Here is a 22,000-nt window from a genome sequence, read left to right as displayed (position 1 = left end):
GGATACTCATGTTTGGTATAGAGTTCTTTCGTTAAGAATACTGTAACGAATATTCACAAGCTAACTTTCTGCAGACCTCTTTAACGTACCTGGGATGGCAACTCATTTTCTCCGTTAATTGCAAACCAAGCCCTCTGCTGCGTTACCCCCCGCTTGCTTTCTCGCAGATGGTGTCTAACTTTTCTCCTCTGTGTTTTTCTAATCACCCCTCTGGTAACAGATTTCTCACCCCCTTGCTGCGCCCCCCTGTTTATACAACTGGACAACTGCTTACACCAAAATGCACCGAGATCCCTCGATCGTTTGGAAAGCACCCGCGCCCCCTCTCCTTCGTATCATTTGGCAACCCCCCGGCCCACACCCCTCCCCTATCCACCTATCTACCACGTCCCTACCCCCCGCCCGAGGTCTTTATAAACCCCGGTCCCACAGCGACTGACTCACACGCAAACAGCAGCTTCAAGAGCAACGGCCGGATCACGTTCTTCGGAGACAGGCGCTTTGTAGCGATACAGAACGAACTGTTTTTCAGGGGATACCCGAAAGATTTGCCGGACACAGCAATGGACTCCGCAATTCACACCACTAAACAGACGCCCTTCGCCGCGATTCCTCGTCTGCCCCCGTACACGATGGGTGCTCATAGGCGAGCACACAGTGACAGGTAAGCGCTGATCGCAGAATTATTTACCGGCAATTTGTTTTTTTCCAGTGAAACTACGTAGTTTAAGTGAGTGCATACTGTAAACAGCACAGAACAGTGTGTATAATAACATACGCAACTGTTTACACGCGATGTATAATTACTATTCCCGATAAACAGTTGTTGTTAAATGTGGTGGCCACAATTGCTGTAAATGCGTTGACATGCATGTGTAACGAACAACAATTAATGTTGTAAAATCTTAATATTGTACCAGTTTACCTATTTAGTAGGTTTTGTTCTGCTGTAGTGTTGTCGAGGGCAGCGCGGTTTCAAGCAGATTTACTATTTGCGATTATGTTATGCAATTACATTAATTTGCGTGCAAACTACTTCATTACCTGTACAAGTTGTTTTTTTCAGTTAAATATCTAGTTCATCTCATGTTTGAACGCCGTATTTGATTGACACTAACCATGTGGCTCGTGCCTTCTCTGCAGTCCTTCCGTCCTGTGGAGACCCTGGCTCGTGACCAGCGAGGATGCGCAAAGCCGGTGTCGTAGGACCAAGTCAGCATGTGTAAGTTCTCCTTTTTTTCAGTCTGCACAATCGTGCTTTTAATAGGATCTTTCGTTCATTTCGTTTAGGTGCATTCAGAGCAAACTTTCACATGAGCAGAGGTATTTTCAGCAGTATTTAGTTTTTCCAACATTCATTCACCTTAATAGACAATGCACTAGTATTTGCTTTTTTTGCATGTTTTCTAAAGCATGAGCAATATTTTTAACGAGATGAAGAGGTGTAAAACCTCTGGCATTTAATCACATTCGTATCAGCAGCACGATAAGGCAAGGCTGTATTTCCTTAATGAAGGCAAGCTGTCCAGAGGGACAGCAGGGGGCAGGCAGCAGACAGACAGGCATGTGGAGAGAATTAACAGAAGTGTGACAGACCAGAAGGTGTGACAGTCGAGCTGCCAAGCGACTCAGCAGTGCTAAGGCAATGTGTTGCAGAGAGGTGACAGGAATTGTAACACAGCGACACACAGCCATATGGCACTGGCACCACAGTCTCTGCGTGCCCAAGAACACATAGCTGACGCCATAGGCGAGAGGTAAAGGAAGTAGCCTCCTGACTAACACTTGGCCACTGGTCCTGAAACAGACAAATCAGACACCTCTGGCTTTGGGAGAAACAAGGGAGATAGTTTCCCACAGATTTCATTCGCCCAGTATGCAAAATGGTGCCGTGTCCTACTCTAGGTGTCTGCATCCATATATCTCCAGGACCATTTTGGCACCGACAGAACTGGTTGTGAAAGCATTCCTTCTGTTCCAGTTGTGGCCTTGTGTTGCATGGGAACTTAACGCCTTCTCCTTTCTCTTCCCCACAGCCATACTCCAGATTTGCAGCACCAGGGAACAATGTGGTTGATGGGAAATCACAGTCCTTTCAGCATCCTGTTAGGTCAGTATCTCCTCAGTTCTTCATAGCAATGTTATATTCCCTTTGTGTAGTTTTCTGTTTTTTTTTATCAGGATATTATATAAACCACAGAATATTTTTCCTCCAAAAAAGGTGCACTTGATCATTGAATATAATATTTATTAATGTATTTTTATTTATAATTATCTCATTTTAAAGAATATATTGAACTATAGTATTTTAATAATTCATGAACTGAAGACGAAGACCCCTTATGCAACCATTATTGGCCAAATCTATGGGAAACATTAAAGCACAATATTCAGAGAGCACCATATATGTAAAAGACACTTAATATAGCTGTACAGTATGGCCTTTGTGTTCCAGTTTTCATACAGGTGACAAAGCTCTAGGGTCAAAGCCAGTCTTAACTGCATGAGTTGAGAACAAGAAGTTGCTAACCTTTGCATCTCCTTATTCTTCTGATGCAGGCTCTTTTGGCCCAAGTCCAAGTCTTATGACTACCTCTACAGCGATGGAGAGGCACTCCTCAGAAACTTCCCTGTACAGGCCACCATCAGTTTCTACGATGAGTCGGACAGCGAGGAAGAGGATGAGGAGGCAGAGTGGGAGGACGAAGAAAGCGATTCTGAGAGCTGCCCCAAGCAAACCTCTCATTTCACCTGCTGGAACTGAGCTCGGACTCCACTTTACCCGCACACCTCCATGCCAACTCCCGAGAGCCCCTGTCCTAGCTTTTCCCATGGGACGGCATTTAAGATGGGCCAGTCAGGACACAGGCACGGCAAGATCAGAACACTGTCCTGCCTGGGCTGTATTTCATGTGCTGTGTACTACTGTGTCCAGAACAGCAGTGAATGGGAACACAGAAACAAAATCTTGATTGTATTACTCAACACACCTAATTAACAAGGCAGCTTTGTTCCTTCAGGCTTAACCTAGCAGCAACACTCATATTCAGTGTGAATTTAGGAGACTGTTTAAGTGAGTTAATAGATTTCATTGCAAAATCAAAACAGAACCTAATGCCTTCTCTGTGCTAAGATGAACTATTAAGTAAATGGTTAAAACTTCTTCTGTACAGACCATTGAGCCTGGAAGACAGTGTATGGACAGCTCTGTTTCAATATTTTGTCAGAACGAGCCTCTTCTGTCGGGTGATGCTATGCTCGCTGGGAGATATATAATCATGGACATGAAATCTCACATTGGGATGATTATTGTATATGCAAGGAATCTCAGGATTTGAGAGCTGTGTACAGAAAGTCTTAAGCTTGTATTTTATTTTGATTTTTTAACTTATGATGTAAATGTTTATATATTTAATGTGCTGTTTTCTACCTTTTATACATTTTTTCAACTCACTTCACTAATATTTAATAAATCCTATTTTAGGAATATTCAACTGCCTGTTGATTTTTTTTTTTTTTCTGGCTGACAAAACTATCAGAGCAAAACAAACAGATTATCAGTGGCTAGCGTGCTTTCAGCACGCAAAACCCATTCCTCCTCTCTTGCATCTTTCCAAATCCTTTGATGTTTGGTGACCCTATCTCCCTGGTGAGAGCGGGGCCTGTTCTCCATCTGAGCCTTTCAGGGAAGGGGAGTTTGATAGACAACAGTGGGAACATCCTGACGAGAAGGCCAAAGGCCAAAGATCGGCCTCTTGTCGGTCATGGGTCACGAAGTACCCCTGCTGTTGTCAGGTTTACCACTTGAGATCTGACCCCCACCAACCCAGGGCACTTCCAGCCTCAGGGAGAGAAACATGCAAAAAACACTTTCAGGATTAGATCTGGGAAAACCATCTTATATTCAGCAGACTCTCTCTCCCTCTCTGTGTGTGTGTGTGTGTGTGTGTGTGTGTGTCAGCCATGTCTGCTGTTGTATATAGAGGATGGCTAAAATTGTTAGCTGCTGCTGTGAATAAGACGCTTCTCCTGCAGTATATATCGGCTCTCTAGCTTCCCGCTTAGCTAAGGAATTCCATTAAAACAAAGATCCGACCATGATTTTTTTTTTTTTACCGGTAGTCAAGACACGAATTAATATGTGGCCGGACTTACAGATCTTTCTGTTTTCACACGTCACGTCGTTAGTCTGTGATGATGAACGCAGCCGACACACCAAAAAATAAAAATTCGCGATAAGCACCGCTCATTGTTGTAACGCGTCTCACAGCTGCAGTCTCCCACGTCTGACAAGCTAGCTCGGTAGTCATAACTAGCTATCATGCAAGATGGCACAAACAATTTTGGATACATTTCAGTCTCTACGGATCCATTATTTTCTTCTATAATTACACACGAGGACCGCTCGCAAGAAACTAAGTCAGCCCATTTGTAAGTTACATTATGCTCCAGTCAGCTATCTTTATCCTTCTGAATATCTTCTCTCCCTTAGAAGTCAAATCTCGACATTTAATAAGGAATACTGGGACCTGTAGTTTTTTAGTATAAGGTGTGGCAAGAAAAACGAGATTGCTTTCATTCCGTGAATGTCTCGAACATTTTCTTGAATTGAGGCAAGAGGATGAGTGTGTAGCCGAGACATTTATTATTACTGACATACAGGTGTCTCGTTTCTTTTAGGCGCTACGGTTTATTGAATTTTTGACAGGAGGCAAAGATTTGTTTACAAACTAACTCCAACACCCAGGATGCGTTGTACTAATAAAGGCGGTGCCTATTTGTGAAAGGATCCTTGCGAGTTCTCTTATTGGGTACGGATGGGGAATCCATACTTTCTATTGGCTTACCTGTATCTCTGTCACAATTTCTGAGTGACTCGTGTGGGTGCTCGCTTGTTGGACACAGGGATGGAATGGAAGGGTTTTAGCAATAGCGTGGAAGGTAGGTGTATTTTTGTGTATATATTTCATTGCCACGCGCACGTGTTTTAGCATTATTCTTGATTTGTTAGAAAAAACTGATTTACATTAGAGTGATATAAAAATAATAAATACCTTACCACAAATGTCTGCATTTTTCAGAAATCTCAATGAAACACTCAACATGGATCTTTATGAATATTTTATCATAATGGTTGCTTGCTTGCTTTTTCTCTCCGTCGATTTGTCTTAAAGATCTAGCAATCTCTCTAATGGTATCTAACTGATGTATCTAGCGTGATAATTAGCTGCTAATTATATATCTTTTTCCTGTTCAAATAGCTACAAACCTAGCTGCAACATTTATTGATTATCCACCCAGCAGGCTAATTTAAATTCTGTAACTGTTCAGTAGCTAGCGTGTAGTTAATACTGTTCAAAAAGTAGTAATCTAACGCTGGGCGATGTAAAACTAAGAATGACGTTATTTTCTGTTTTATGTTATTGTATTAATCATAAGTGTCATTTTGAGGATAGCAAAGCTCCCGGCTACTATAGCAGTGCTTTAGCAAGCCAAGTTCCCTGATATATGTAAGCTTTGACCATTAGCTAGCTGATGCCGAGCTAACAGTTCTGGGTACGTGCACGCAGCCTCCGAGCTAGCTATCATTAACTAATCTGGTTTCAGAACAAGTCGCCCGGATGGCAGTTAAGTTAGCCAGACAGTTAGCCAGCCAGCTACTGCATATGCAGCGACGACTTGCAGACAACGACATAGCCGTATGTATTAAGAATTTTGCGATGTTTTGATTTCCATTCCCGTTGCCTGAATCTGGAGCCTGTTTACGGGGCATCTCTTTCGCCTCATCCACCTCCTCGCTGTTGCCATGGTAACCCTCATGACGGCGTATTTATAGTCGGAATGTATTTATAAAGGTGTATGGTGGCGTCCAGCTATCTATAAATTAATAAATCAGAAACCGCGCAAAGTGCGATCAGTATTATGGCAGCATACAGAGGAGAGAAGCGCAGTTTTGTCCGCTGTGGTATCGGATGTTGGAGTTAGCCAGCGGCAAATTTAGAAATATTACGGAAGTCCACTTTCTCTTATCAACTTAATATTCTGAGTCTGGCTCTAAATAATGCATTTACAACTTCCGACAAAACTATCATTTGAAGTAGAACTATTATTCCGCACAGTTGAATTGATCGTGTCGGCAGAGGGTCCGGACTATTAGCTACTGGTTAGAAATATAAATGGTAGTTTCTTATTTAGCGCATTTATGTCATTATATGATTATGCATATTTGTTTGAAGTAGTATCGTTTTATAAAGTATGAAGAAAACTAAGAAATAATACACAGTACAAGCCCATAGACTTGTATATGTTCACAGACGATATGTGGCTGAGATCATTGCCTCTCTGCCTCCCACCACAAAATTCAGATGCTTCAACACAATGAGTCGTGTCTTCCTTAGCCTTCATTTGCTCAAGAGTTACCTCCCTAGCAATGAAAACATACATTTTAAAGCATCTTTGAGTTTTGTTCTTTTAAACACTCAACACTCTTTGTCTCTACAGAAAAGCTGTTTACTGTGAACTGACTTTGGGTGTTAGTGTTGCTCTCTGGTCTCTGTCTTCACAGGTCGATGTGTCCCAACCCTAGCTGCTGAGAGGCAGCATGGCCCAAGGTGAGCATGTGTTATATCTCATTCAGTGTTCTTAGCATCTGTTTATTTCCTCTCTCACTTCGAGCCCAGTATAGCAGCATGGCCTCCAGTTACCCATTTTCTCTTTCAGTGTGCCCTCTGGAGTACACGAAGTTATAGGGTTTGATTAATGAATTCTCAGCAAAATGTTACAGTCATAATCAAAGCTGTGTTTTTTGCATTGTTAGAAGGCAGTGCCTTTTTTTGCCTTGTAGCGTTGTTAGAAATGAGGGAAAAGTGTTGGACATACTGGCTTACACAGTGAATTCCCCTGGTGCTGAGACAGAGGAAACACTATGTGTGTACGCACGCAAGAGGACACACACAAAGACACACACACACACACACACATACACAAGACACATTTGCACACACACACACACACACATACACATGCGTAAGTACAAAGCACAGAGAAAGCCTGCTAGAGGTGTGAACAGTGTACTGTGAGCAGTCTGGTGAGATGGTCCCTGGTCTGTGCATCTGACCTGCGTCCCCTTTGCAGCATTCCTAAATGAGAAGGATGCGCACTCTCTCCTCAAACGATTCCCGCGAGCCAACGGCTTCCTGGAGGAGCTCCGCCAGGATAACATCGAGCGCGAGTGCATGGAGGAGAGCTGCAGCTTCGAAGAGGCCAAGGAGGTGTTCGAAAACAAGGAGCGCACGGTAAGAGGCTCAAACACAGCAGCCGAGTTTCCTTAAGCTTTTCCCTTAACTCAAGCCACACCCGAATTGTGCGCCTGTTGTCCAGGTAAAAGTTAGACAAATACGATAATATGTTGTGAGCTCCACAAAGTCTGAAATGAACCCAAAGCAATGGCTTGATTTTAAATCTTCAATGGAAACTGACAGAATGAGTTTGGCTCCCAGCACCAGAGGTCCTTTTTACTTCCGTGTAGCCCTCCCTAATCCTGTGTGTAAACAGTACTGTTAATAACTGTGTGATCTTACATTTGGAGAATAGAATTACATGCTTGCCCTGTTTTTTTAAATGTTAATGTTAAAAAGGCTGCTTGAAGTGATAGAAAGCTTGAATGCTTCTCCTCATTCATGGTGATTCAGATGGAGTTTTGGAAGCTCTACACAGTGAATGACCGCACGGAGACCCGATCGGAGCGCACAGACACCGTCTACATGGTGGTGCCTCTTCTGGGGGTCGCCCTCCTTATCATCATCGCCCTCTTCCTCATCTGGAGGTGCCAGCTGCAGAAGGCCACACGCCGCCGCCCGGCCTACACCCAGAACCGCTACCTGGCCAATCGCAACTCTCGCAGCCTGCCCCGCATTCTGGTGCACCGGGACAGCCCCTCCCACTCCGAGAGCCAGCACCCGGAACCCCCCAGCAGCCGGGCAGCGGTCGTGAGCGGGGGAGGTGGCGGTGGCTCGGCCGTGTCCGCCCCGCCGGACCCCCACCCTCACCCGCACCCCCCGCCGAACAGCCGCGCCCTCTATGTTCAGGACTCCTCCGTTTCGGTGGCCTCCCGCTTGTCGGGCGCCACCCCGCCCCCCTCATACGAGGAGGTGACGGGACACCTCGAGAGCAGCAGTGACGAAACCACAGCTCCCTACAGCGACCCCCCGCCCAAGTATGAGGAGATTGTCAAACAGAAGTGAGCAGGGACCTTCCAGTTCCCTCCCCTCCTGCCCACACTTTCACGCTCAGAGAAGGGTGGCTTCGGAAAGGCACAGCGGTTCTGAGGCATCTGATGTAAGACCGGCTGCAGGTTTAGTCTCAGAGTTACGTATGCTACCTGTTGACCTTATTTCAGATTTGACGCCGTAAAAAAACACAAGCTGATATTTTAATCATACATTAGTATGTACACAGTATTCAGAGTACCATAATCATTTTCATCGTTTTTCTGCAGTTGGTAATTAAGATGGTTCAGATTGTCGTGTATTAGGATCGTCATATCCTTCCCCTCGATGTCACGCGCACTGCCCCCGAGCAGACTCTGTCTGCTCAGTACTCACCTTCTCACTGCTTCAGCACCGTTCCCACTTCAGAGCACGCCTTCTTCCTTCATCTGCCATGGCCTTAACACTGAGGGACAACAGCAAGCGAAGGTCAATGGGAAGGCCCGCCGACAGGGCTCCGCAGGGCTCCACAGGGGTCTGCCGGCCTCCGGTCGGAAGGTCAAGGGGAGAGTCAAGATGGAACGCTGACAAGGACAGTAGAGGTCAGTTCATTTGCCAAATGAAATCGGAGGGCACACGGGAGAGCACATGCAAGAGAAGCAAATGCAAACAAAGCCCTCTGTTTTGTCGACGAAGAGGTTTTTTTTTTTTTTTGTCACACCAAAATGAAATACGTGAACTCCAGCTCATGCGTGCTGCGATAACAAGGGGGGGGGCTCCACGGGGACAGTTCCCAGATACTCCTCCGCATGCGTTGCAGAGACAAAGCTGAGCTGGCTGAAAAGTAGACTCAGAACCAAGCCTTACTCCTACAGAGGCCCCGACTCAGGGGAGGGGATCCCCGCAGACCCCTGATTGCAACATGCAATGCCTTTTTACCTGATGTATCAAGATCCTGAGAATTAGTAAATTCACAACAGACATGCATAGATCCGCACACGTGCATAAAATTTCAGACCTCTGCTTTCATGTGGCGTAAGTAATTCTGTCATACGGTATGCGTGATAGAGAAGTGATCGTTCCAGCAGGATTCTCAAACATTCCTCTGCAAACAAACTGCGAACATGCCTATCTGATCACACACGTACACACAAACACACACACACACACACACACACACACACACACAAATGAAAGAAACACTCTGGGCCAAACTACATTCTAGTGTCCGTTGCCTCTTTCTCCAGTCTGTCTGACTTCGCTATATCCAGCAAATGAATGGTATAGAGACAGATGTATCTACCCTCTGTCAGTTTACACTGTTTTGTTACTTTTTTATGATGACATACGGTAACAGTAAGAACATATGGAAAGCATTCCATGGTCGTTGTTCCACAGGGTGCTACACTAGTACTGCATGTTTGATGTAGTGTTTTTTTTTTTTTTCTACGGCGTCACACGTGATTGTTTTGGCTGAAGGTCAAATCAGTCCTGCGAGCAGCTGCATCCCTACGATGCGTCTGCCTCAGTGCAGATTGGAAGCAGTATTCCCTCCTCAGGTCTAAACCCCAGATATCGCTGCCAGTGCTGTCACAATACGTTATTCAACACTGCCAACAAACAGAAAGCATTTACAGGGCCTACTTGTATCACCGTGAACAATGGGAGCTGGTGAGATGTCTGGATTTGATTGATCTCTCTAGAGGAGGATTTGTTGGTACAACGGAAGGCCTGCAGGTGACCATCCAGGAGCAACATTGCTGCCGATGGAAGCAGTGTGTCTGCTGACTCATCCTTGGGGTGCTCGGTCGCCCCCTTGGCCCCGCCCCGCTGCTCCGATCGATCCTATAACGCGCAGCCAGCGAGCGTTCGGTTACATGCCAGAATAGCCCTGTGCAGTGGGCTGCCCAGTGCCAGCACCAGAGCTGCCATCACTCATCTACTCTCCCCCAGCTCTGTCACCTGTGTGTTCGTTGTTGTCACGGGCTGTTGGTCACAATCCTTAGAGTGACCTGCGGGGATTGTGTACAGAGCATTGTATGCAGTATATACTACATAATGTAACAATATATTGTAACGGGCAGTGAACAAAGCAATCTTTGTGTGTCCTTTCCAAAACTTACGAAGTTACTTGTCCTTTGTGATATCATGCTTGGCTGTATTGTATCATGGAAAGCCCACATTTATTCAGCATAAAATGCAATCATCTAATATCTTTTAAATGCAAAATACAAAGTAACATTTTTGTGCATTCCAGCCAAATATTACCACTTTTTTAAAATTGCATTAGATAATAAGATTGTTTGGCTCGTAACTTCATTTTACCCTTAGGCTGAGCATAATGGACCATGGTTGTATTTGCTGGAGTTGTGGATTCAAATTGTCTGAAAAGTTGAATTTGTGGGTGTCTGCTTGTTTTTGCCTTTTGACATCACTGACATAACTGATACTTTCAACAGACATTCTATGCCCACTGGGACTCATATCAGTTTGTAAAATTATTTGTTTTTAAAAAAGGATGAACATATCCCAAAACTGAACGTTGTGTCTGTTTGTGCAAATGCACACCCTGAAGACTTCAGGGTTTGGGGTTTTTTTTCTTCAAAAGAATAACCCTCTCAAAGAAAGATATGGGCTGGTTCTTACTATATATATCCATGTATGTATATTTATACATATAATATATTACACTCCAGTTGATGTTGTTTTTTATGATTTATTGATGCATGAATGTATATTTTTATAACTGTCTTTTGTTCACCACATGATAATGTAATACTGCAGATTCAAATGTGTGAACCAGTTGACATGTAAAAAGACAAGCAGCCCTGGGCGTTCATTTCTGTATCTTAAGGGGACATACATTATGCATTTTGTATCATTTGGTGCAAACAGTTCTCATGAATAGAACAACAAATTCAATTAGCCCCCCTCATTGACTGTGCTGCTATAAAGGTCCAGTTTTCAAAAAAAAAAGAAAGAAAACATACAGATTGTTGTGTGTAGGTACCATAAATTTGTCCTGGAAAATGACGTTTATGATGTGCACCTGTAACTTCTGAAAGAATAAGGGAAAAGCCCGGGTCACCGAAACCTGCGGCTGGTCTTCCGTTTTAATTTCCCTCCCCAGGTTTATCTCTCCCTTTGTTAAAAAAAGAGCTTCCAGTGAGAGTGAATTGAAGAGAGATGTGGCTCCTTACAGTTTCTAAAATGTCACTGCATGAAACCTTGGGGAAACCGGGGTCTTGTATTGGTCCTACATCATTTTGATGACTTTGTGTAGCTATTGTGCGAAACAGAAGTGTTGGAGTAGTCCTTAGCCCTCTCTTTCCCCCATCATTGAACATCACTGAAGTGAAATGCTTTAAATGTACAGGATTTCCCTCTCTTTAATGTCAAGTGCTGTTATTGCAGATGTACTTTCCTTTTTTAAAAACATATTACCAAATTCAGATGCAAGTGTGTACACAGAGGGTGCATCAGTATATAAGCTTTATATGGGTCTATGGTTTGGTTTTTCATGATTATGTGTCGATGTGAAGATTTGTGTCAGGGTAAAGGTGCACTATAGGAGGTGACAGGGGGAACATGCGTGCACAGAAAGTGGTCTATCAGAAACCATTTTGAAATTGTTACCCACAAATGCATAAAAAGATTGTGATCAAGCTTCCTCCAGCGCATATTGCCTGTATAGTTGTGAGTTCGCACAACTGTGAACTCAAAGCTACGTGCCAGTCTTTTCAGGAAAATATGGTCCTGAAAGCATTTCTCAGAAAGCAGTTTAATTTCTTAAAAGCATGTCATCGAGATGACCGATCTTTGTTCCCCGTTGTTGGCATAAGGATTTTGCTTTTTTTGAAAGGGATGTATCATTATGAAACAGCTGAGAGGAAATGCAGTCACCCCCATCCTCCTGTCACCATTTGTGCCCAAAGTAATGACTCCTTCACCCCTAACACAGCCACACTTTTGCCACGCCTATTTACCAAGTGCCAAATTTCTCTTGTTTGTGAAAGCACTGATAATTTCTTTGTGCATCTATTAAAAAGTGTGTTTTTATCCATACAGTTGTTCAGTCGTGTCATGTTCGTCTGTGTTGGTCTCTGTGAGTGTGAATTTTTAACCTAGTAATAAAAAGAAATGTTAGGAAGGTATTGTTACATGTTTTAAAACTGAATTATAGCATGTGTCTTACTTGAGCGATACAATGTTTGGGAACACATTCCGGTAAAAAGAAGGTAAATGGAATTATCACTCCTGTTTATATGGAGAGAGGATTGGCATGCCTTTTGCAAATGTTTGTATTTTTGTGTTGTAAGAAACCAAATTATTAACATAAAATGCAACCAAAATAGAAAGTGTAGTGCACGTTTAGTGTTTTGAGATTTGGTGTTCAAACCATGAGATAACGTCACTTTATTAGTCCATTCGAATAACTGGGTCAGTTCAGAGGACAAAACTGAAACATCATTTCAGACAGCAGAGAGCACGGTCAGCCAATCGCTGTTGCCCGTACGCTTCAACGTGTGACGTCAGATGAAGAGGATAGAGTTTTTTGCTTGCGTCACCAAAGTCGCCGGACTCGGGAGTAAGGTCTGTGAAAGGTTAGTTACTTAAACTTGTTGCTTTAATGTGTCTATTCAAAGCAGTAAGGATACTTAAGATAGTTCACACAGATGTGGAAAGTTAATTACACGAGTGCAGTTGTGTTGCCGTTGGTGAACAAAACCAAACAAACGTAAGTTAGCAATGTTTGCTAGCCAGCTTGTATTGTTAGCTAACTATGCAAGTTAGATCGCCCGCTGCCCACCTAGACTAGTTATTAAAATATTTTGCTAGCTAACTTGATAGTCACCCTTTGTACAGGACGATTAACTGCCTCCATAAGTTACATAAGTAGCTAGCTGGGTCTGTCTGCTCATTGTATGTGGACTCAAACATAAACCCTCTATGGCATTAGTGCTACAGAGAGCTAAATAGCGTGCTTAACAGCCAGCTATCTATATACCGACCTTGTAATCGCATTTAGCAACCATCCTAATCCGTGAGCATGAGCAGACAGTCGTGGTTTGCTGACTGTCTTGCACACAGTGACTTTCTACCTCAGTTTAATTTGCGTTGTTGAAGGTAGCTAATCCGTGTTGCAGGAAATTCAGTCATACTAAGTAAACTTAAGGAATTTCACAATATGTTAGTTTATGTTGATCAAATTAAACTAGTATGTATTACTTATAAATAGTTCGCCTATTTATTCATTTGGCAGACACTTTTAACCGAAGCGACTTACAAGTGAGGCAGAGTACAACACAAGCAAAAAGCCAAATTATTTTGTATACATTACATTTTTGTGTATATGTGTGTTTTGAAATAGATCACACGTGCACTGTAGGTGCTGGTGCCATGGCCTCTGCGATGTTCCCGGATGAGGAGCTGCAAGATCGCGGCCGTGACCAAGGCTTCACGGAGGTCATCAACCAGCAGATGCGCATCCCCGACAGGCTGAGGGTGGGGCCCGGACCCTTAGGGGAAGAGGAGAGGGAACGGCGAGACGAGCCACCCCTCGCCTACAGCATGCACGTACCTGACAGGCTGTCCCTGATAGGTGGGTGTGGTCATTAGAATATGAAGCAGGGAGCAGCAGCATCATTATATTACATTACATTATCGTCATTTATCCAGAGCGACTTACATAGGTTACAGTTTTTACGTTAGCCATTTATACAGATGGATATTTACTGAGGCATTTGGGTTAAGTACCTTGCCCAAAGGTACAGTGCAGTGCCCCAGTGAGGAATGGAACCAGCAAATGTTTGGTTACCAGCCCTGCTCCTTACCACAATGCTACACTGCTGCCCCAGAACTTCAGCTGAATGATCACATGCTTAAGTCATGAGGAGTCTAAATAAATGTAAATGTTAAATGAATGTAATGTAATGAGTCTGGAGCTCCTCAGCTCCATACAGACTTCTGATGAGCATGAAACTCCATATGTGTCTGTCCCGATCCCAACAGAGGCTCCAGATCTGAGCCCCCGGCCCATGTTTTCAGCCCCTTCCAAGCACAGCGCCTCTGCTCACATGGGGGCGGCGTGGGACGCTCACTCTGGAGGCTGGGACAAGCACCCAAACCCCCGAGACTCACCTCAGGTGGGTGGGAAAACTGTCAGTGCATTCTTCCTGTACCTCTCCATTAGATGGGGCCTTTCTTTCTGGGAGACAGATAAGCATAAAAAACATACACATTTGTTCTGACAGACCCTTAAGCATTTTTACTCAAGTGCAACGGAACTTTTTATCTTTTGTTTAGCAGTCATTGGAAATGTGTTGAGGTTGGCAGCAGCATTTGATATCACCTGTACTGGTGCTGTCTTGTGAAAAAAACAGTGAACTGTGAGTCTGAGGTGGCATCACTGAGAGACCTGAGCGCCTGGGGTTTTCTGTAAGGAATTCAGGCACGCGTTAGTGTCTGTGGCAATAGCCTACACGATCTTGCATTGAAACGCACTGAATTTACACTCTGAATTGCACTCTCAGCGTGTGCACAAGCAATTGAGGAGACATCAGTGTAAGAGATATGATAAACTTAAACATGTATTTAACAAAGTGTTACAGTATGAAACTGTGGCAATCCACACCCTCACTGACCTCCCTCCCCCTCTTACAACAGAGTTCTCTTCGCAGGTCTTTCAGTGACCAAGCCTTCTGTAGGACCCCACCCACAACTCCTACTCTCCCTAAACAGACCCTGCATGCCCCCTCTCTGTGAGTAAAGCTGCTTTCACCTCTGTGAAGTTGTGGTGGACAGGTGCTGCAGTGTTGAAAGCCTCAGTGCTGTGCAAGGTCACTTTCTACCCCTGATGTGGCTGAAATGACCAGCAGAGGGCAACATGGTTTTGTGCATATGTCTTTTCGACTTTGATCTAGATCCTAGATGAATATCTGTGGTCCCTAGAAAACGAACAGTGTAGCTTCAAACTGTCTGCTGAGGCCCCACTTTGACCTGAAATTCTGTGTTGTTAAAATGATACATTATACTTGTGCTGACAGTTCTACTCCTCCCTTCTCCAAATAATGGCTAATTACTTCATATGAGGGCTTATATAGTAGCATAGTGCATGTAATACAAATACAACCAGATTGTGCTAGACTCCCAGATATTTGTGATGGTCTATGTCATGTCATTAGAATTACTACAGTACAGTAACCTTTCTGTGACTGTGTCTGTCTGTGGCGCTGGCCACCGTAGCAAGAGTGCTGGACGACCCTCTCAACACCTTGACCGCCCACCCACGTCCCTTGGACCCCCCACCATCCAACCCAGCCTTCTGTCCCCAAAGAGCATGCTCCAAGCCGCCAAGGCTTTGGGGCAACAGGCCTCCCAGCAGCTCCTCCAGACTGTCACTCAAAAATATGGTTCCAGGTGACACATCTCCAGCCCCGCCCACCTCTTCTGCCTCTATTGCATCTGGCCAGATCTCACCTCTTTTCCCCCATCGTCTCATATGTGCGGTAACATGTCTGACCTAACCATGCTCAATGCCATTTCTGATCGCCGTTAACATGATGGTCTATGGCCTTCACGTAGCTTGGAGCGTTGTCTTTAACGTGCGTCAGAGCGCTAGGGCTCGCTGTTCGAACCTGGGAACACGCTGTGCTGGGGTCCCTGCCCTCTTTAATCCTGCTTGGTTTTCGTTGGTTGCTTCCCCCCCGTACGGCTGCTGGAATGGGGACATAATTGAGGTTGCGGTGGTGCTCTGTGGCCGTGGTCATGCCTGAATTCCCATGGCTGCACACTGTGGTAATTCCCCCCCCCCCCCCCTCTCTCTCTCCCCTTTAAAGGTTCAGCTGTCCCGAGCACCCTCCCGGTGTCACGGCCGAGCAGCCTGTTCACACAGACCACAGCAAGAGAAGGTGGTATCAGCTCACCACACTATTTACATATACACACATCAGGCTCATTAGCACTGCTTTCCAGAAAAGTGCAATGATCTGGTATGGGGAACTCTTGTTCCCTTATACGTAATAGGCATTACATTTTTTTTACAGTCAAATGGGAGTTATCTTTATTGCTACTCAGTGGAGTCACTGCTACACTAAGTGCGCAAACATTTGTATCTGTGAATAGTGGCATTTTCTCACCAGTAGGTAAGAGGGTGAGTTGCAAATTATGACAGTGTAGGCATGGTAGTGTCAGCGTTGCCAGTGTTTGTATGGCTTTGTGGCCGGCGTAAGGCGTGAACAGCATTGACTGGACAGCATAACACTGCTGTAGTGGATGTTCAGGGCTGAATGTTGTCCTGCTGTGTGTGTGTTAGCTATACTCTGTTGCGTGGTGTATATAGGGCAGAAGCTGTAATTGCAGGGAGAGTTTTAAAGGGGAAGTGCTGTGTTCTAACGGGCCTGTCCTCCCGCTCCTCTCTGGCAGTGCCATGCAGGAGTCCTGGCTCAGCAACGAGGAGGAAAGCGGAGGGGACGTTGAGATCATCGTGTTGCGGAGACAGGTAAGCCACGGCGTTTGACTGTTCCAGAGCCACGCATCTATCCCGTTCCCTCACTGCCCAACTCTGAATTGCTGCTTTTAAACCACTTATCTATGCAGTACTGTGTCACTGTCCTTTCCCAGCTGTATTTGAAACACGATACCTCAAACTGTCTGCGCCATTGTGGATTTGTGTATTTTATGCAGTAGGCAGGGTGTGTCGCTTTAGAAACAGTGTCACTCTGCTCAGTTGTTGTGGGAGTCGTGGAGGCCACTGTGCAGTCAGCTGATGATCTGAATGCCCAACTCCCTCCTCCCCCCCCCTCTGCTGTCCGACATTGGCCGCAGCGGTCAGTGTGTGTAATACTTCCATCCCGTCATTCACAGTGCAGCCAGCAGAGGGAGACAGACAGTCAGTGTTCAGAAGCAGCTGCACGTGAGCACATGTGTGGAGCCAGCCACACCGTTTGGGCTGAGCGCTCTCTTCCCATCCTGCTTTTGTCTCTCAGTTGCCTAGCATGCTCTTATCGGAGGGCTGGTGTGAGGGCGATCCCTGTGAGCGCACCCACACCGGAGTCCCTGTGTCTGCAGTCAGGGCTGAGTCACGTTTTTTTTTTTTTTTTTGGCGTTTAGCAGATGCTCGTATCCAGAGCGGCTTACATCAGTTACAGGTTTTTACAATTTTATACAGCTGGATATTTTCTGAGGCAACTGTGGGTCAAGTACCTTGCCCAACAGTACAGCAGCAATGCCCCTGTGGGGAATTGAACCGGTAACCTTTTCGGTTACAAGTCCTGCTCCTTATCCACTACACTACGCTGCCACATACTGCTGTCATACCTGTCGGGCGTTCCGTGTTGCAGGTGGTGAAGATGAGCCGGCGCCTGGCGGCCCTGGAGAGGCAGAACCTGGAGCACCGGCAGACAGAGATGGTGCTCTTCTCGCTGCTGGTGTCCGCCTGCCTGCTCAACGGCTGGCTGTGGCTGCGCAGATAGCTCCCCCTGCAGGCCCCGCCTGCGCAAACGCTCCATCCACGCTGGGATTGCTGTGCCTCACGGCGGCAGCACACAGTCTCAGTCATGTTAGCAGTGCACTTAATCACAAACGTTATGGTCTAATGAAAGGGTAGAAATCGTGTGGGGTAGGAATGGTGTGTGTTCACTGTGTTGTTGCTTGAGGCTGGATCATTGGACAGGACCATAACTTGGGGGGGGGGGTGTATTGAGGGTTTTGACACATTGTGAAGACATGCTTTGTATGTAGTGCACTAACCACTTTGTCCACAGGTTGAACAGACCTTAGAGTGGATATACACTCGACAGTTGGTTTATAATGATGGTTGGGTCTCACAATTGGAAATGGACTCTGAAACACTAAATGACACACTTTTATGCAGTTCCTCACATATGATTGGTTTTTATATTTATTTAACATTTTAAGTGGAATTTCAGGTGTTTGTATTTGAGTGCTTTATTATTGTTTGCATAAACTTGGTTTTTTATTGTTTTTTTTTCTTTTTCAAAATGTGCAGTTTTGCTTGCAGCAATCCTCCAGAGACTGATGTGCTCTGAGGAAGTTTATCAGTTTGATATGTCAATACTGCATGCAGTTGTGGTTGCCATTTTTGGATGTGAAAGGAGAATCAGCCTTGCTTGTCTAATATTATTAATAAACCTAATTTTATATATTATGGCTCAGGAAGCTTGCATTCACTGCTGATAAACAAGATACCTGTGCATGTGAGTGATGTTTGTGGCGCTTAAAATATTAAATATAAATGGAAACTGAACCATTTTCATTAGCATCGTATATACATGCATTCCATTACTAGTTACCACCAAAAGAAATTAATTGATACTGAACAAGTTGTGAAGTCTGCTGGTAGCTTAATGGATGGAAGTCCTGTTTTGTGCGTTTCTTCAGTTCTGCTTCTACATTTATAATGTGAGACATAAACCACCTTCCCTTTTTCCCCCCACCTTAATATGTATGCCAAATCACAACCACATAATCTCAGCCTATTCAAAGCTTATCATGGGGATATGCCTATTTGCACAGCATGATCACAGTGTTGAATGTTGTACAAATACATTTACTATGTATTTGACTAACAAGATTAAATTTAATGTTCAAATAAGTGAGTAACCTGAACAGGAAACCCTAAATGAGTATTTTTACATTTACAATAAAGATCTAATCCCTACATTGGAATTTCCAGAAAGTGCCGACATTTTGTAAATGTATATGATTTTGATATTTGATCATGTAAATGCTAATAACATCCATTAAAATGACTGCTTTCTAATAAGTATATTCAGCATGAAATTAGACTTTTATGGTATTAATGCTTGCCAATTTTTTTTTTTTTTTTTTTTTTGCCAGTCCCTCGGCCTCAAGTTGACCCGATTTCCATCTTGAAGCATGCTTGCACAGGGTGAAATGTCAGAACAGTGAGTCTCAGTGCTTGAATCTGGCACTCCACGGGGAGATTGAAAAGACTTGCAGAGAAATTTCAGGCACCAGAGGATGCAGTGTGTTCAAGTATCACTGCAATGCCAAGCATTTTCTCTTCTGCCAGTAACTGTGGCTCAGTACTGCAAAATCGATATAGGTTCATGTGAAGTGTGCCCTCTTGGTCAGTTTAACAATTTCATCTAAAGTGGTGCTGCACATGAAACGCTCACTTCACTTATTGTAAGACAATTTGAAGAAAAGGAAACAAGTAAAGTTAGTAGGAAATGTACTGTCCTTTTAATAGGTTGAGTTTAGCAAACACAGAACGTGTGGAGAAATAAGCTGTAAATGAAAATAAAAACAACATTCATGCTGTATTTCTCTTTTAATTAAAAAAGAAACATTTAAATTAATGCTAAATAGGTAAACTCACCTTTATTTGAAACTTTTGCGAGAGTATATAAAAAAAGTACAAAATACCACAAGTGAGAACTGCATGAGATGAATTTTGCAACATGAAATGCGGTTTGTCTAAGGAGAATACCACTGCATTAAAAAATGGACCACAATAGTACAGTAACAACATACAAAGCAGCATGACTGTTGTACAGACTTTGTAGAAAACACCAAATACTTGTAAAATAACTTGTATTTTTGTTACAAAAAAAGGTCCTCGCCACTTTTTGTCAGCAATACTGAAAATGACAGATGTTTCAGCACAGATCTACATTTCTCTATGTAAAACCTGGTTCACTAAACTCAATGACAGTGTACCCATGAAGGGGGTGAAACGTCTGCCAAGTCTGACTGATACACACATCTCTGACTGTCTGGAAATTCTGCTTCGGGGTACTGACACGCATGAAAGGAGGTTTCAAGGTTGAGAGGCACTTCAGTATTAATCACAGTGTCTGGCTCTGCTGCAAAGGGTGGTTTTGCCAAGGCTTCAGAATGGTTGCACAATGACAAACCCATTCACTGAAATGCATAAAGACGTCATGGGCGCATTGGCCACACTGAAAATAAAAGGGACACTTATGACATGCAACACCTCAGAGACTCGATAATGCGTGAAGCATTACAAGAGGGAGAAACCGCCCACTGGTACACCTCCCTCCATTGGTCACCCCTGTCGAAATGCGCAAAACTGTATAATGACAACTGGTGATTCTAAATGTGTTTTTGCTTAGTATTTGGCTTGTACTTAAAACGTGTGCAACTGCACACTGCACTCATTCATCCGTATTTGTAGGTGGACGTCTTTTTTATACGAGCAATATCTCGCTCCTGATTACAAAAGCAGAGCTCCACCCAAGAGTGGGCCCCCTGACCGTTTGATTTCAGTTTGAAACTGGTCGATTGTCCAGAGCCCTTACTGCTGTTTGGAAATGGCTGATACCTTTTTGATTGACTGTTTATTGACAGCGGACCTAAAAGGACTGCTCTTGAAATGCAGAGGTACCAGTTTCCGTGAACAGGTTGGGCCACCCTGTCTGTCAGTACAGAACTTGTGAAATGAGGACTTTACACTGGAGTTCTACCTGTGCGTAAACGGTTCAGGAGACATGGGGGATGTCAGCCAGCCCAACTGCCATAGCAGTTGATAGTGGCAGTTTCATGAAGCTGTGATCCAAATTTCATCTCAAGTGTTTTTCAGCTCAGCTGGTCTGCTGTGGACTGGATCCATCACATTCCTAGGCCGCCTTTCTGAAATCACAGTAACGCCACTCTTTGGCAGAGATGCGCTTGCATAGGGATCGTTTACTGCAGGGGGTCTCAAAACGCCTCTCCTGAAGCCCAGTGCTGCCTCCTGCATCCTTAAAACATCCACCATCAGTTTGGTAAACAGGCCTGCTAATTAGCCACTGAGTTTACATTACATTACAAACATTACATGCAAATAATGTATATGATTTTGACCTCTACCTCTAACTATTTTCCAAGTGGGATACTCTGAAATCTAGATGAGTGTAAATGTATACTGATCATGAAATAAGTAGACCAGCACAGGGGATTCTACATGGAGTAACTCCAGCATTTTGAAATGTGTGGTTTACAAACCAGCACTTGCTATGCATTTATGTAGCAAAGGCAATTCTGGGAGTTCAAGACACAGCTTTGTAAATAAGTTTGGTGCAATCAGCTGCCTCAAAGTCGCATAGTCTCTGAACAAGTATGCTATGTATTTCTGTATCTCAAAACAGCCAAAGACAGAAATAAGCCAAAAGGTCTCTCTCTGACCGCAACAGAATTCGCAGTCTCCTATGTTGTTTCCGCGGTTCCAATTTGAAAAGACTCTCTGTAAGTTTGATTCTGTTTGTATCTGAAGCTGAAGGACACGTTCCACTGTAGCATACACTAACCCTAATCTACAAAACACGCAGAAAGACCCCAAACCAGTGGGGTCGTTCGACATTACACCCTGACCACTGTTAAAGAAATGTTTCCCCGCTTCTTAAATGAAAGGTTGGAGCCCAATATTATCTTACAGTGCATTATGGTCCTCAGTTGGCAGTGCCACGTTATTGAATGGCTCTTGGTTCCATTCAGTTCCATCATAGTTTACATGGGATTATAAAACACAAAAACAAAAAAATGAACAAAACAAACAAACAAAAAAAAAAAGATCAACCTGCTTTACAGTATCATAGTACAGTATTTACAGGTTTAGAATGTTTTTGCGATTTACAATTTCAGTTTGCTACCCAAGTGCCAAGTTTAATATCTGTAAATATAAAGTACTTATAAATAGGATAACTAAGAAAGACTGAAAATAAAATGGAAACACTTGTAAAAAAAAAAAAAAAAGGATGTAGTGCAATAAATGAAAAAGGGTAGCCAACACATTTGGTCCAATGGGC

General features: G+C 44.0%; 3 protein-coding genes across 4 annotated transcripts; all 3 read left to right on the top strand.

Moving 5' to 3' along the window:
• Positions 1 to 458: 458 nt before the first annotated feature.
• On the top strand, positions 459 to 2,984 carry ripply1 (ripply transcriptional repressor 1). Its single transcript, XM_036522942.1, has 4 exons — positions 459 to 664; positions 1,144 to 1,222; positions 2,037 to 2,110; positions 2,560 to 2,984. Exons 1-4 carry the CDS (start codon positions 564 to 566, stop codon positions 2,762 to 2,764), a joined length of 459 nt encoding a protein of 152 aa, XP_036378835.1. The 5' UTR covers positions 459 to 563; the 3' UTR covers positions 2,765 to 2,984.
• Positions 2,985 to 4,875: 1,891 nt separating this feature from the next.
• On the top strand, positions 4,876 to 8,922 carry LOC118775501 (transmembrane gamma-carboxyglutamic acid protein 3). Of its 2 annotated transcripts, none has more exons than XM_036525452.1 (4): positions 4,876 to 4,941; positions 6,566 to 6,611; positions 7,135 to 7,295; positions 7,692 to 8,922. In XM_036525452.1, exons 2-4 carry the CDS (start codon positions 6,602 to 6,604, stop codon positions 8,241 to 8,243), a joined length of 723 nt encoding a protein of 240 aa, XP_036381345.1. In that variant the 5' UTR covers positions 4,876 to 4,941; positions 6,566 to 6,601; the 3' UTR covers positions 8,244 to 8,922. The 2 variants fall into 2 exon arrangements, with proteins under 2 accessions (XP_036381345.1, XP_036381346.1); XM_036525453.1 differs by lacking the exon at positions 4,876 to 4,941 and adding an exon at positions 5,690 to 5,699.
• Positions 8,923 to 12,778: 3,856 nt separating this feature from the next.
• Positions 12,779 to 18,053, top strand: LOC118775546 (mitochondrial fission factor homolog A). The gene is made up of 8 exons (XM_036525518.1): positions 12,779 to 12,811; positions 13,579 to 13,809; positions 14,220 to 14,353; positions 14,874 to 14,968; positions 15,453 to 15,626; positions 16,046 to 16,117; positions 16,632 to 16,707; positions 17,549 to 18,053. The coding sequence occupies exons 2-8, from the start codon at positions 13,608 to 13,610 to the stop codon at positions 17,678 to 17,680; spliced, it is 885 nt and encodes a 294-aa protein (XP_036381411.1). The 5' UTR covers positions 12,779 to 12,811; positions 13,579 to 13,607; the 3' UTR covers positions 17,681 to 18,053.
• The last annotated feature ends 3,947 nt before the right edge of the window (positions 18,054 to 22,000 follow it).

Source organism: Megalops cyprinoides, chromosome 3 (genome assembly GCF_013368585.1).
Source record: "Megalops cyprinoides isolate fMegCyp1 chromosome 3, fMegCyp1.pri, whole genome shotgun sequence".
NCBI lineage: Eukaryota > Metazoa > Chordata > Actinopteri > Elopiformes > Megalopidae > Megalops > Megalops cyprinoides.
This window is presented reverse-complemented; position numbering and strand designations above follow the sequence as displayed.

What these genes read in the sequence shown, in the direction of transcription:
- ripply1 (XM_036522942.1), top strand. Translation starts at nt 564, where the DNA reads ATGGACTCCGCAATTCACACCACTAAACAGACGCCCTTCGCCGCGATT. An exon ending in AGGCGAGCACACAGTGACAG is followed by an intron (nt 665 to 1,143) that starts GTAAGCGCTGAT and finishes CCTTCTCTGCAG; the next exon opens with TCCTTCCGTCCTGTGGAGAC. An exon ending in TCCTTTCAGCATCCTGTTAG is followed by an intron (nt 2,111 to 2,559) that starts GTCAGTATCTCC and finishes CTTCTGATGCAG; the next exon opens with GCTCTTTTGGCCCAAGTCCA.
- LOC118775501 (XM_036525452.1), top strand. An exon ending in TCGAAAACAAGGAGCGCACG is followed by an intron (nt 7,296 to 7,691) that starts GTAAGAGGCTCA and finishes ATGGTGATTCAG; the next exon opens with ATGGAGTTTTGGAAGCTCTA.
- LOC118775546 (XM_036525518.1), top strand. Translation starts at nt 13,608, where the DNA reads ATGGCCTCTGCGATGTTCCCGGATGAGGAGCTGCAAGATCGCGGCCGT. An exon ending in ACCCCCGAGACTCACCTCAG is followed by an intron (nt 14,354 to 14,873) that starts GTGGGTGGGAAA and finishes CTCTTACAACAG; the next exon opens with AGTTCTCTTCGCAGGTCTTT. An exon ending in TCATCGTGTTGCGGAGACAG is followed by an intron (nt 16,708 to 17,548) that starts GTAAGCCACGGC and finishes TCCGTGTTGCAG; the next exon opens with GTGGTGAAGATGAGCCGGCG.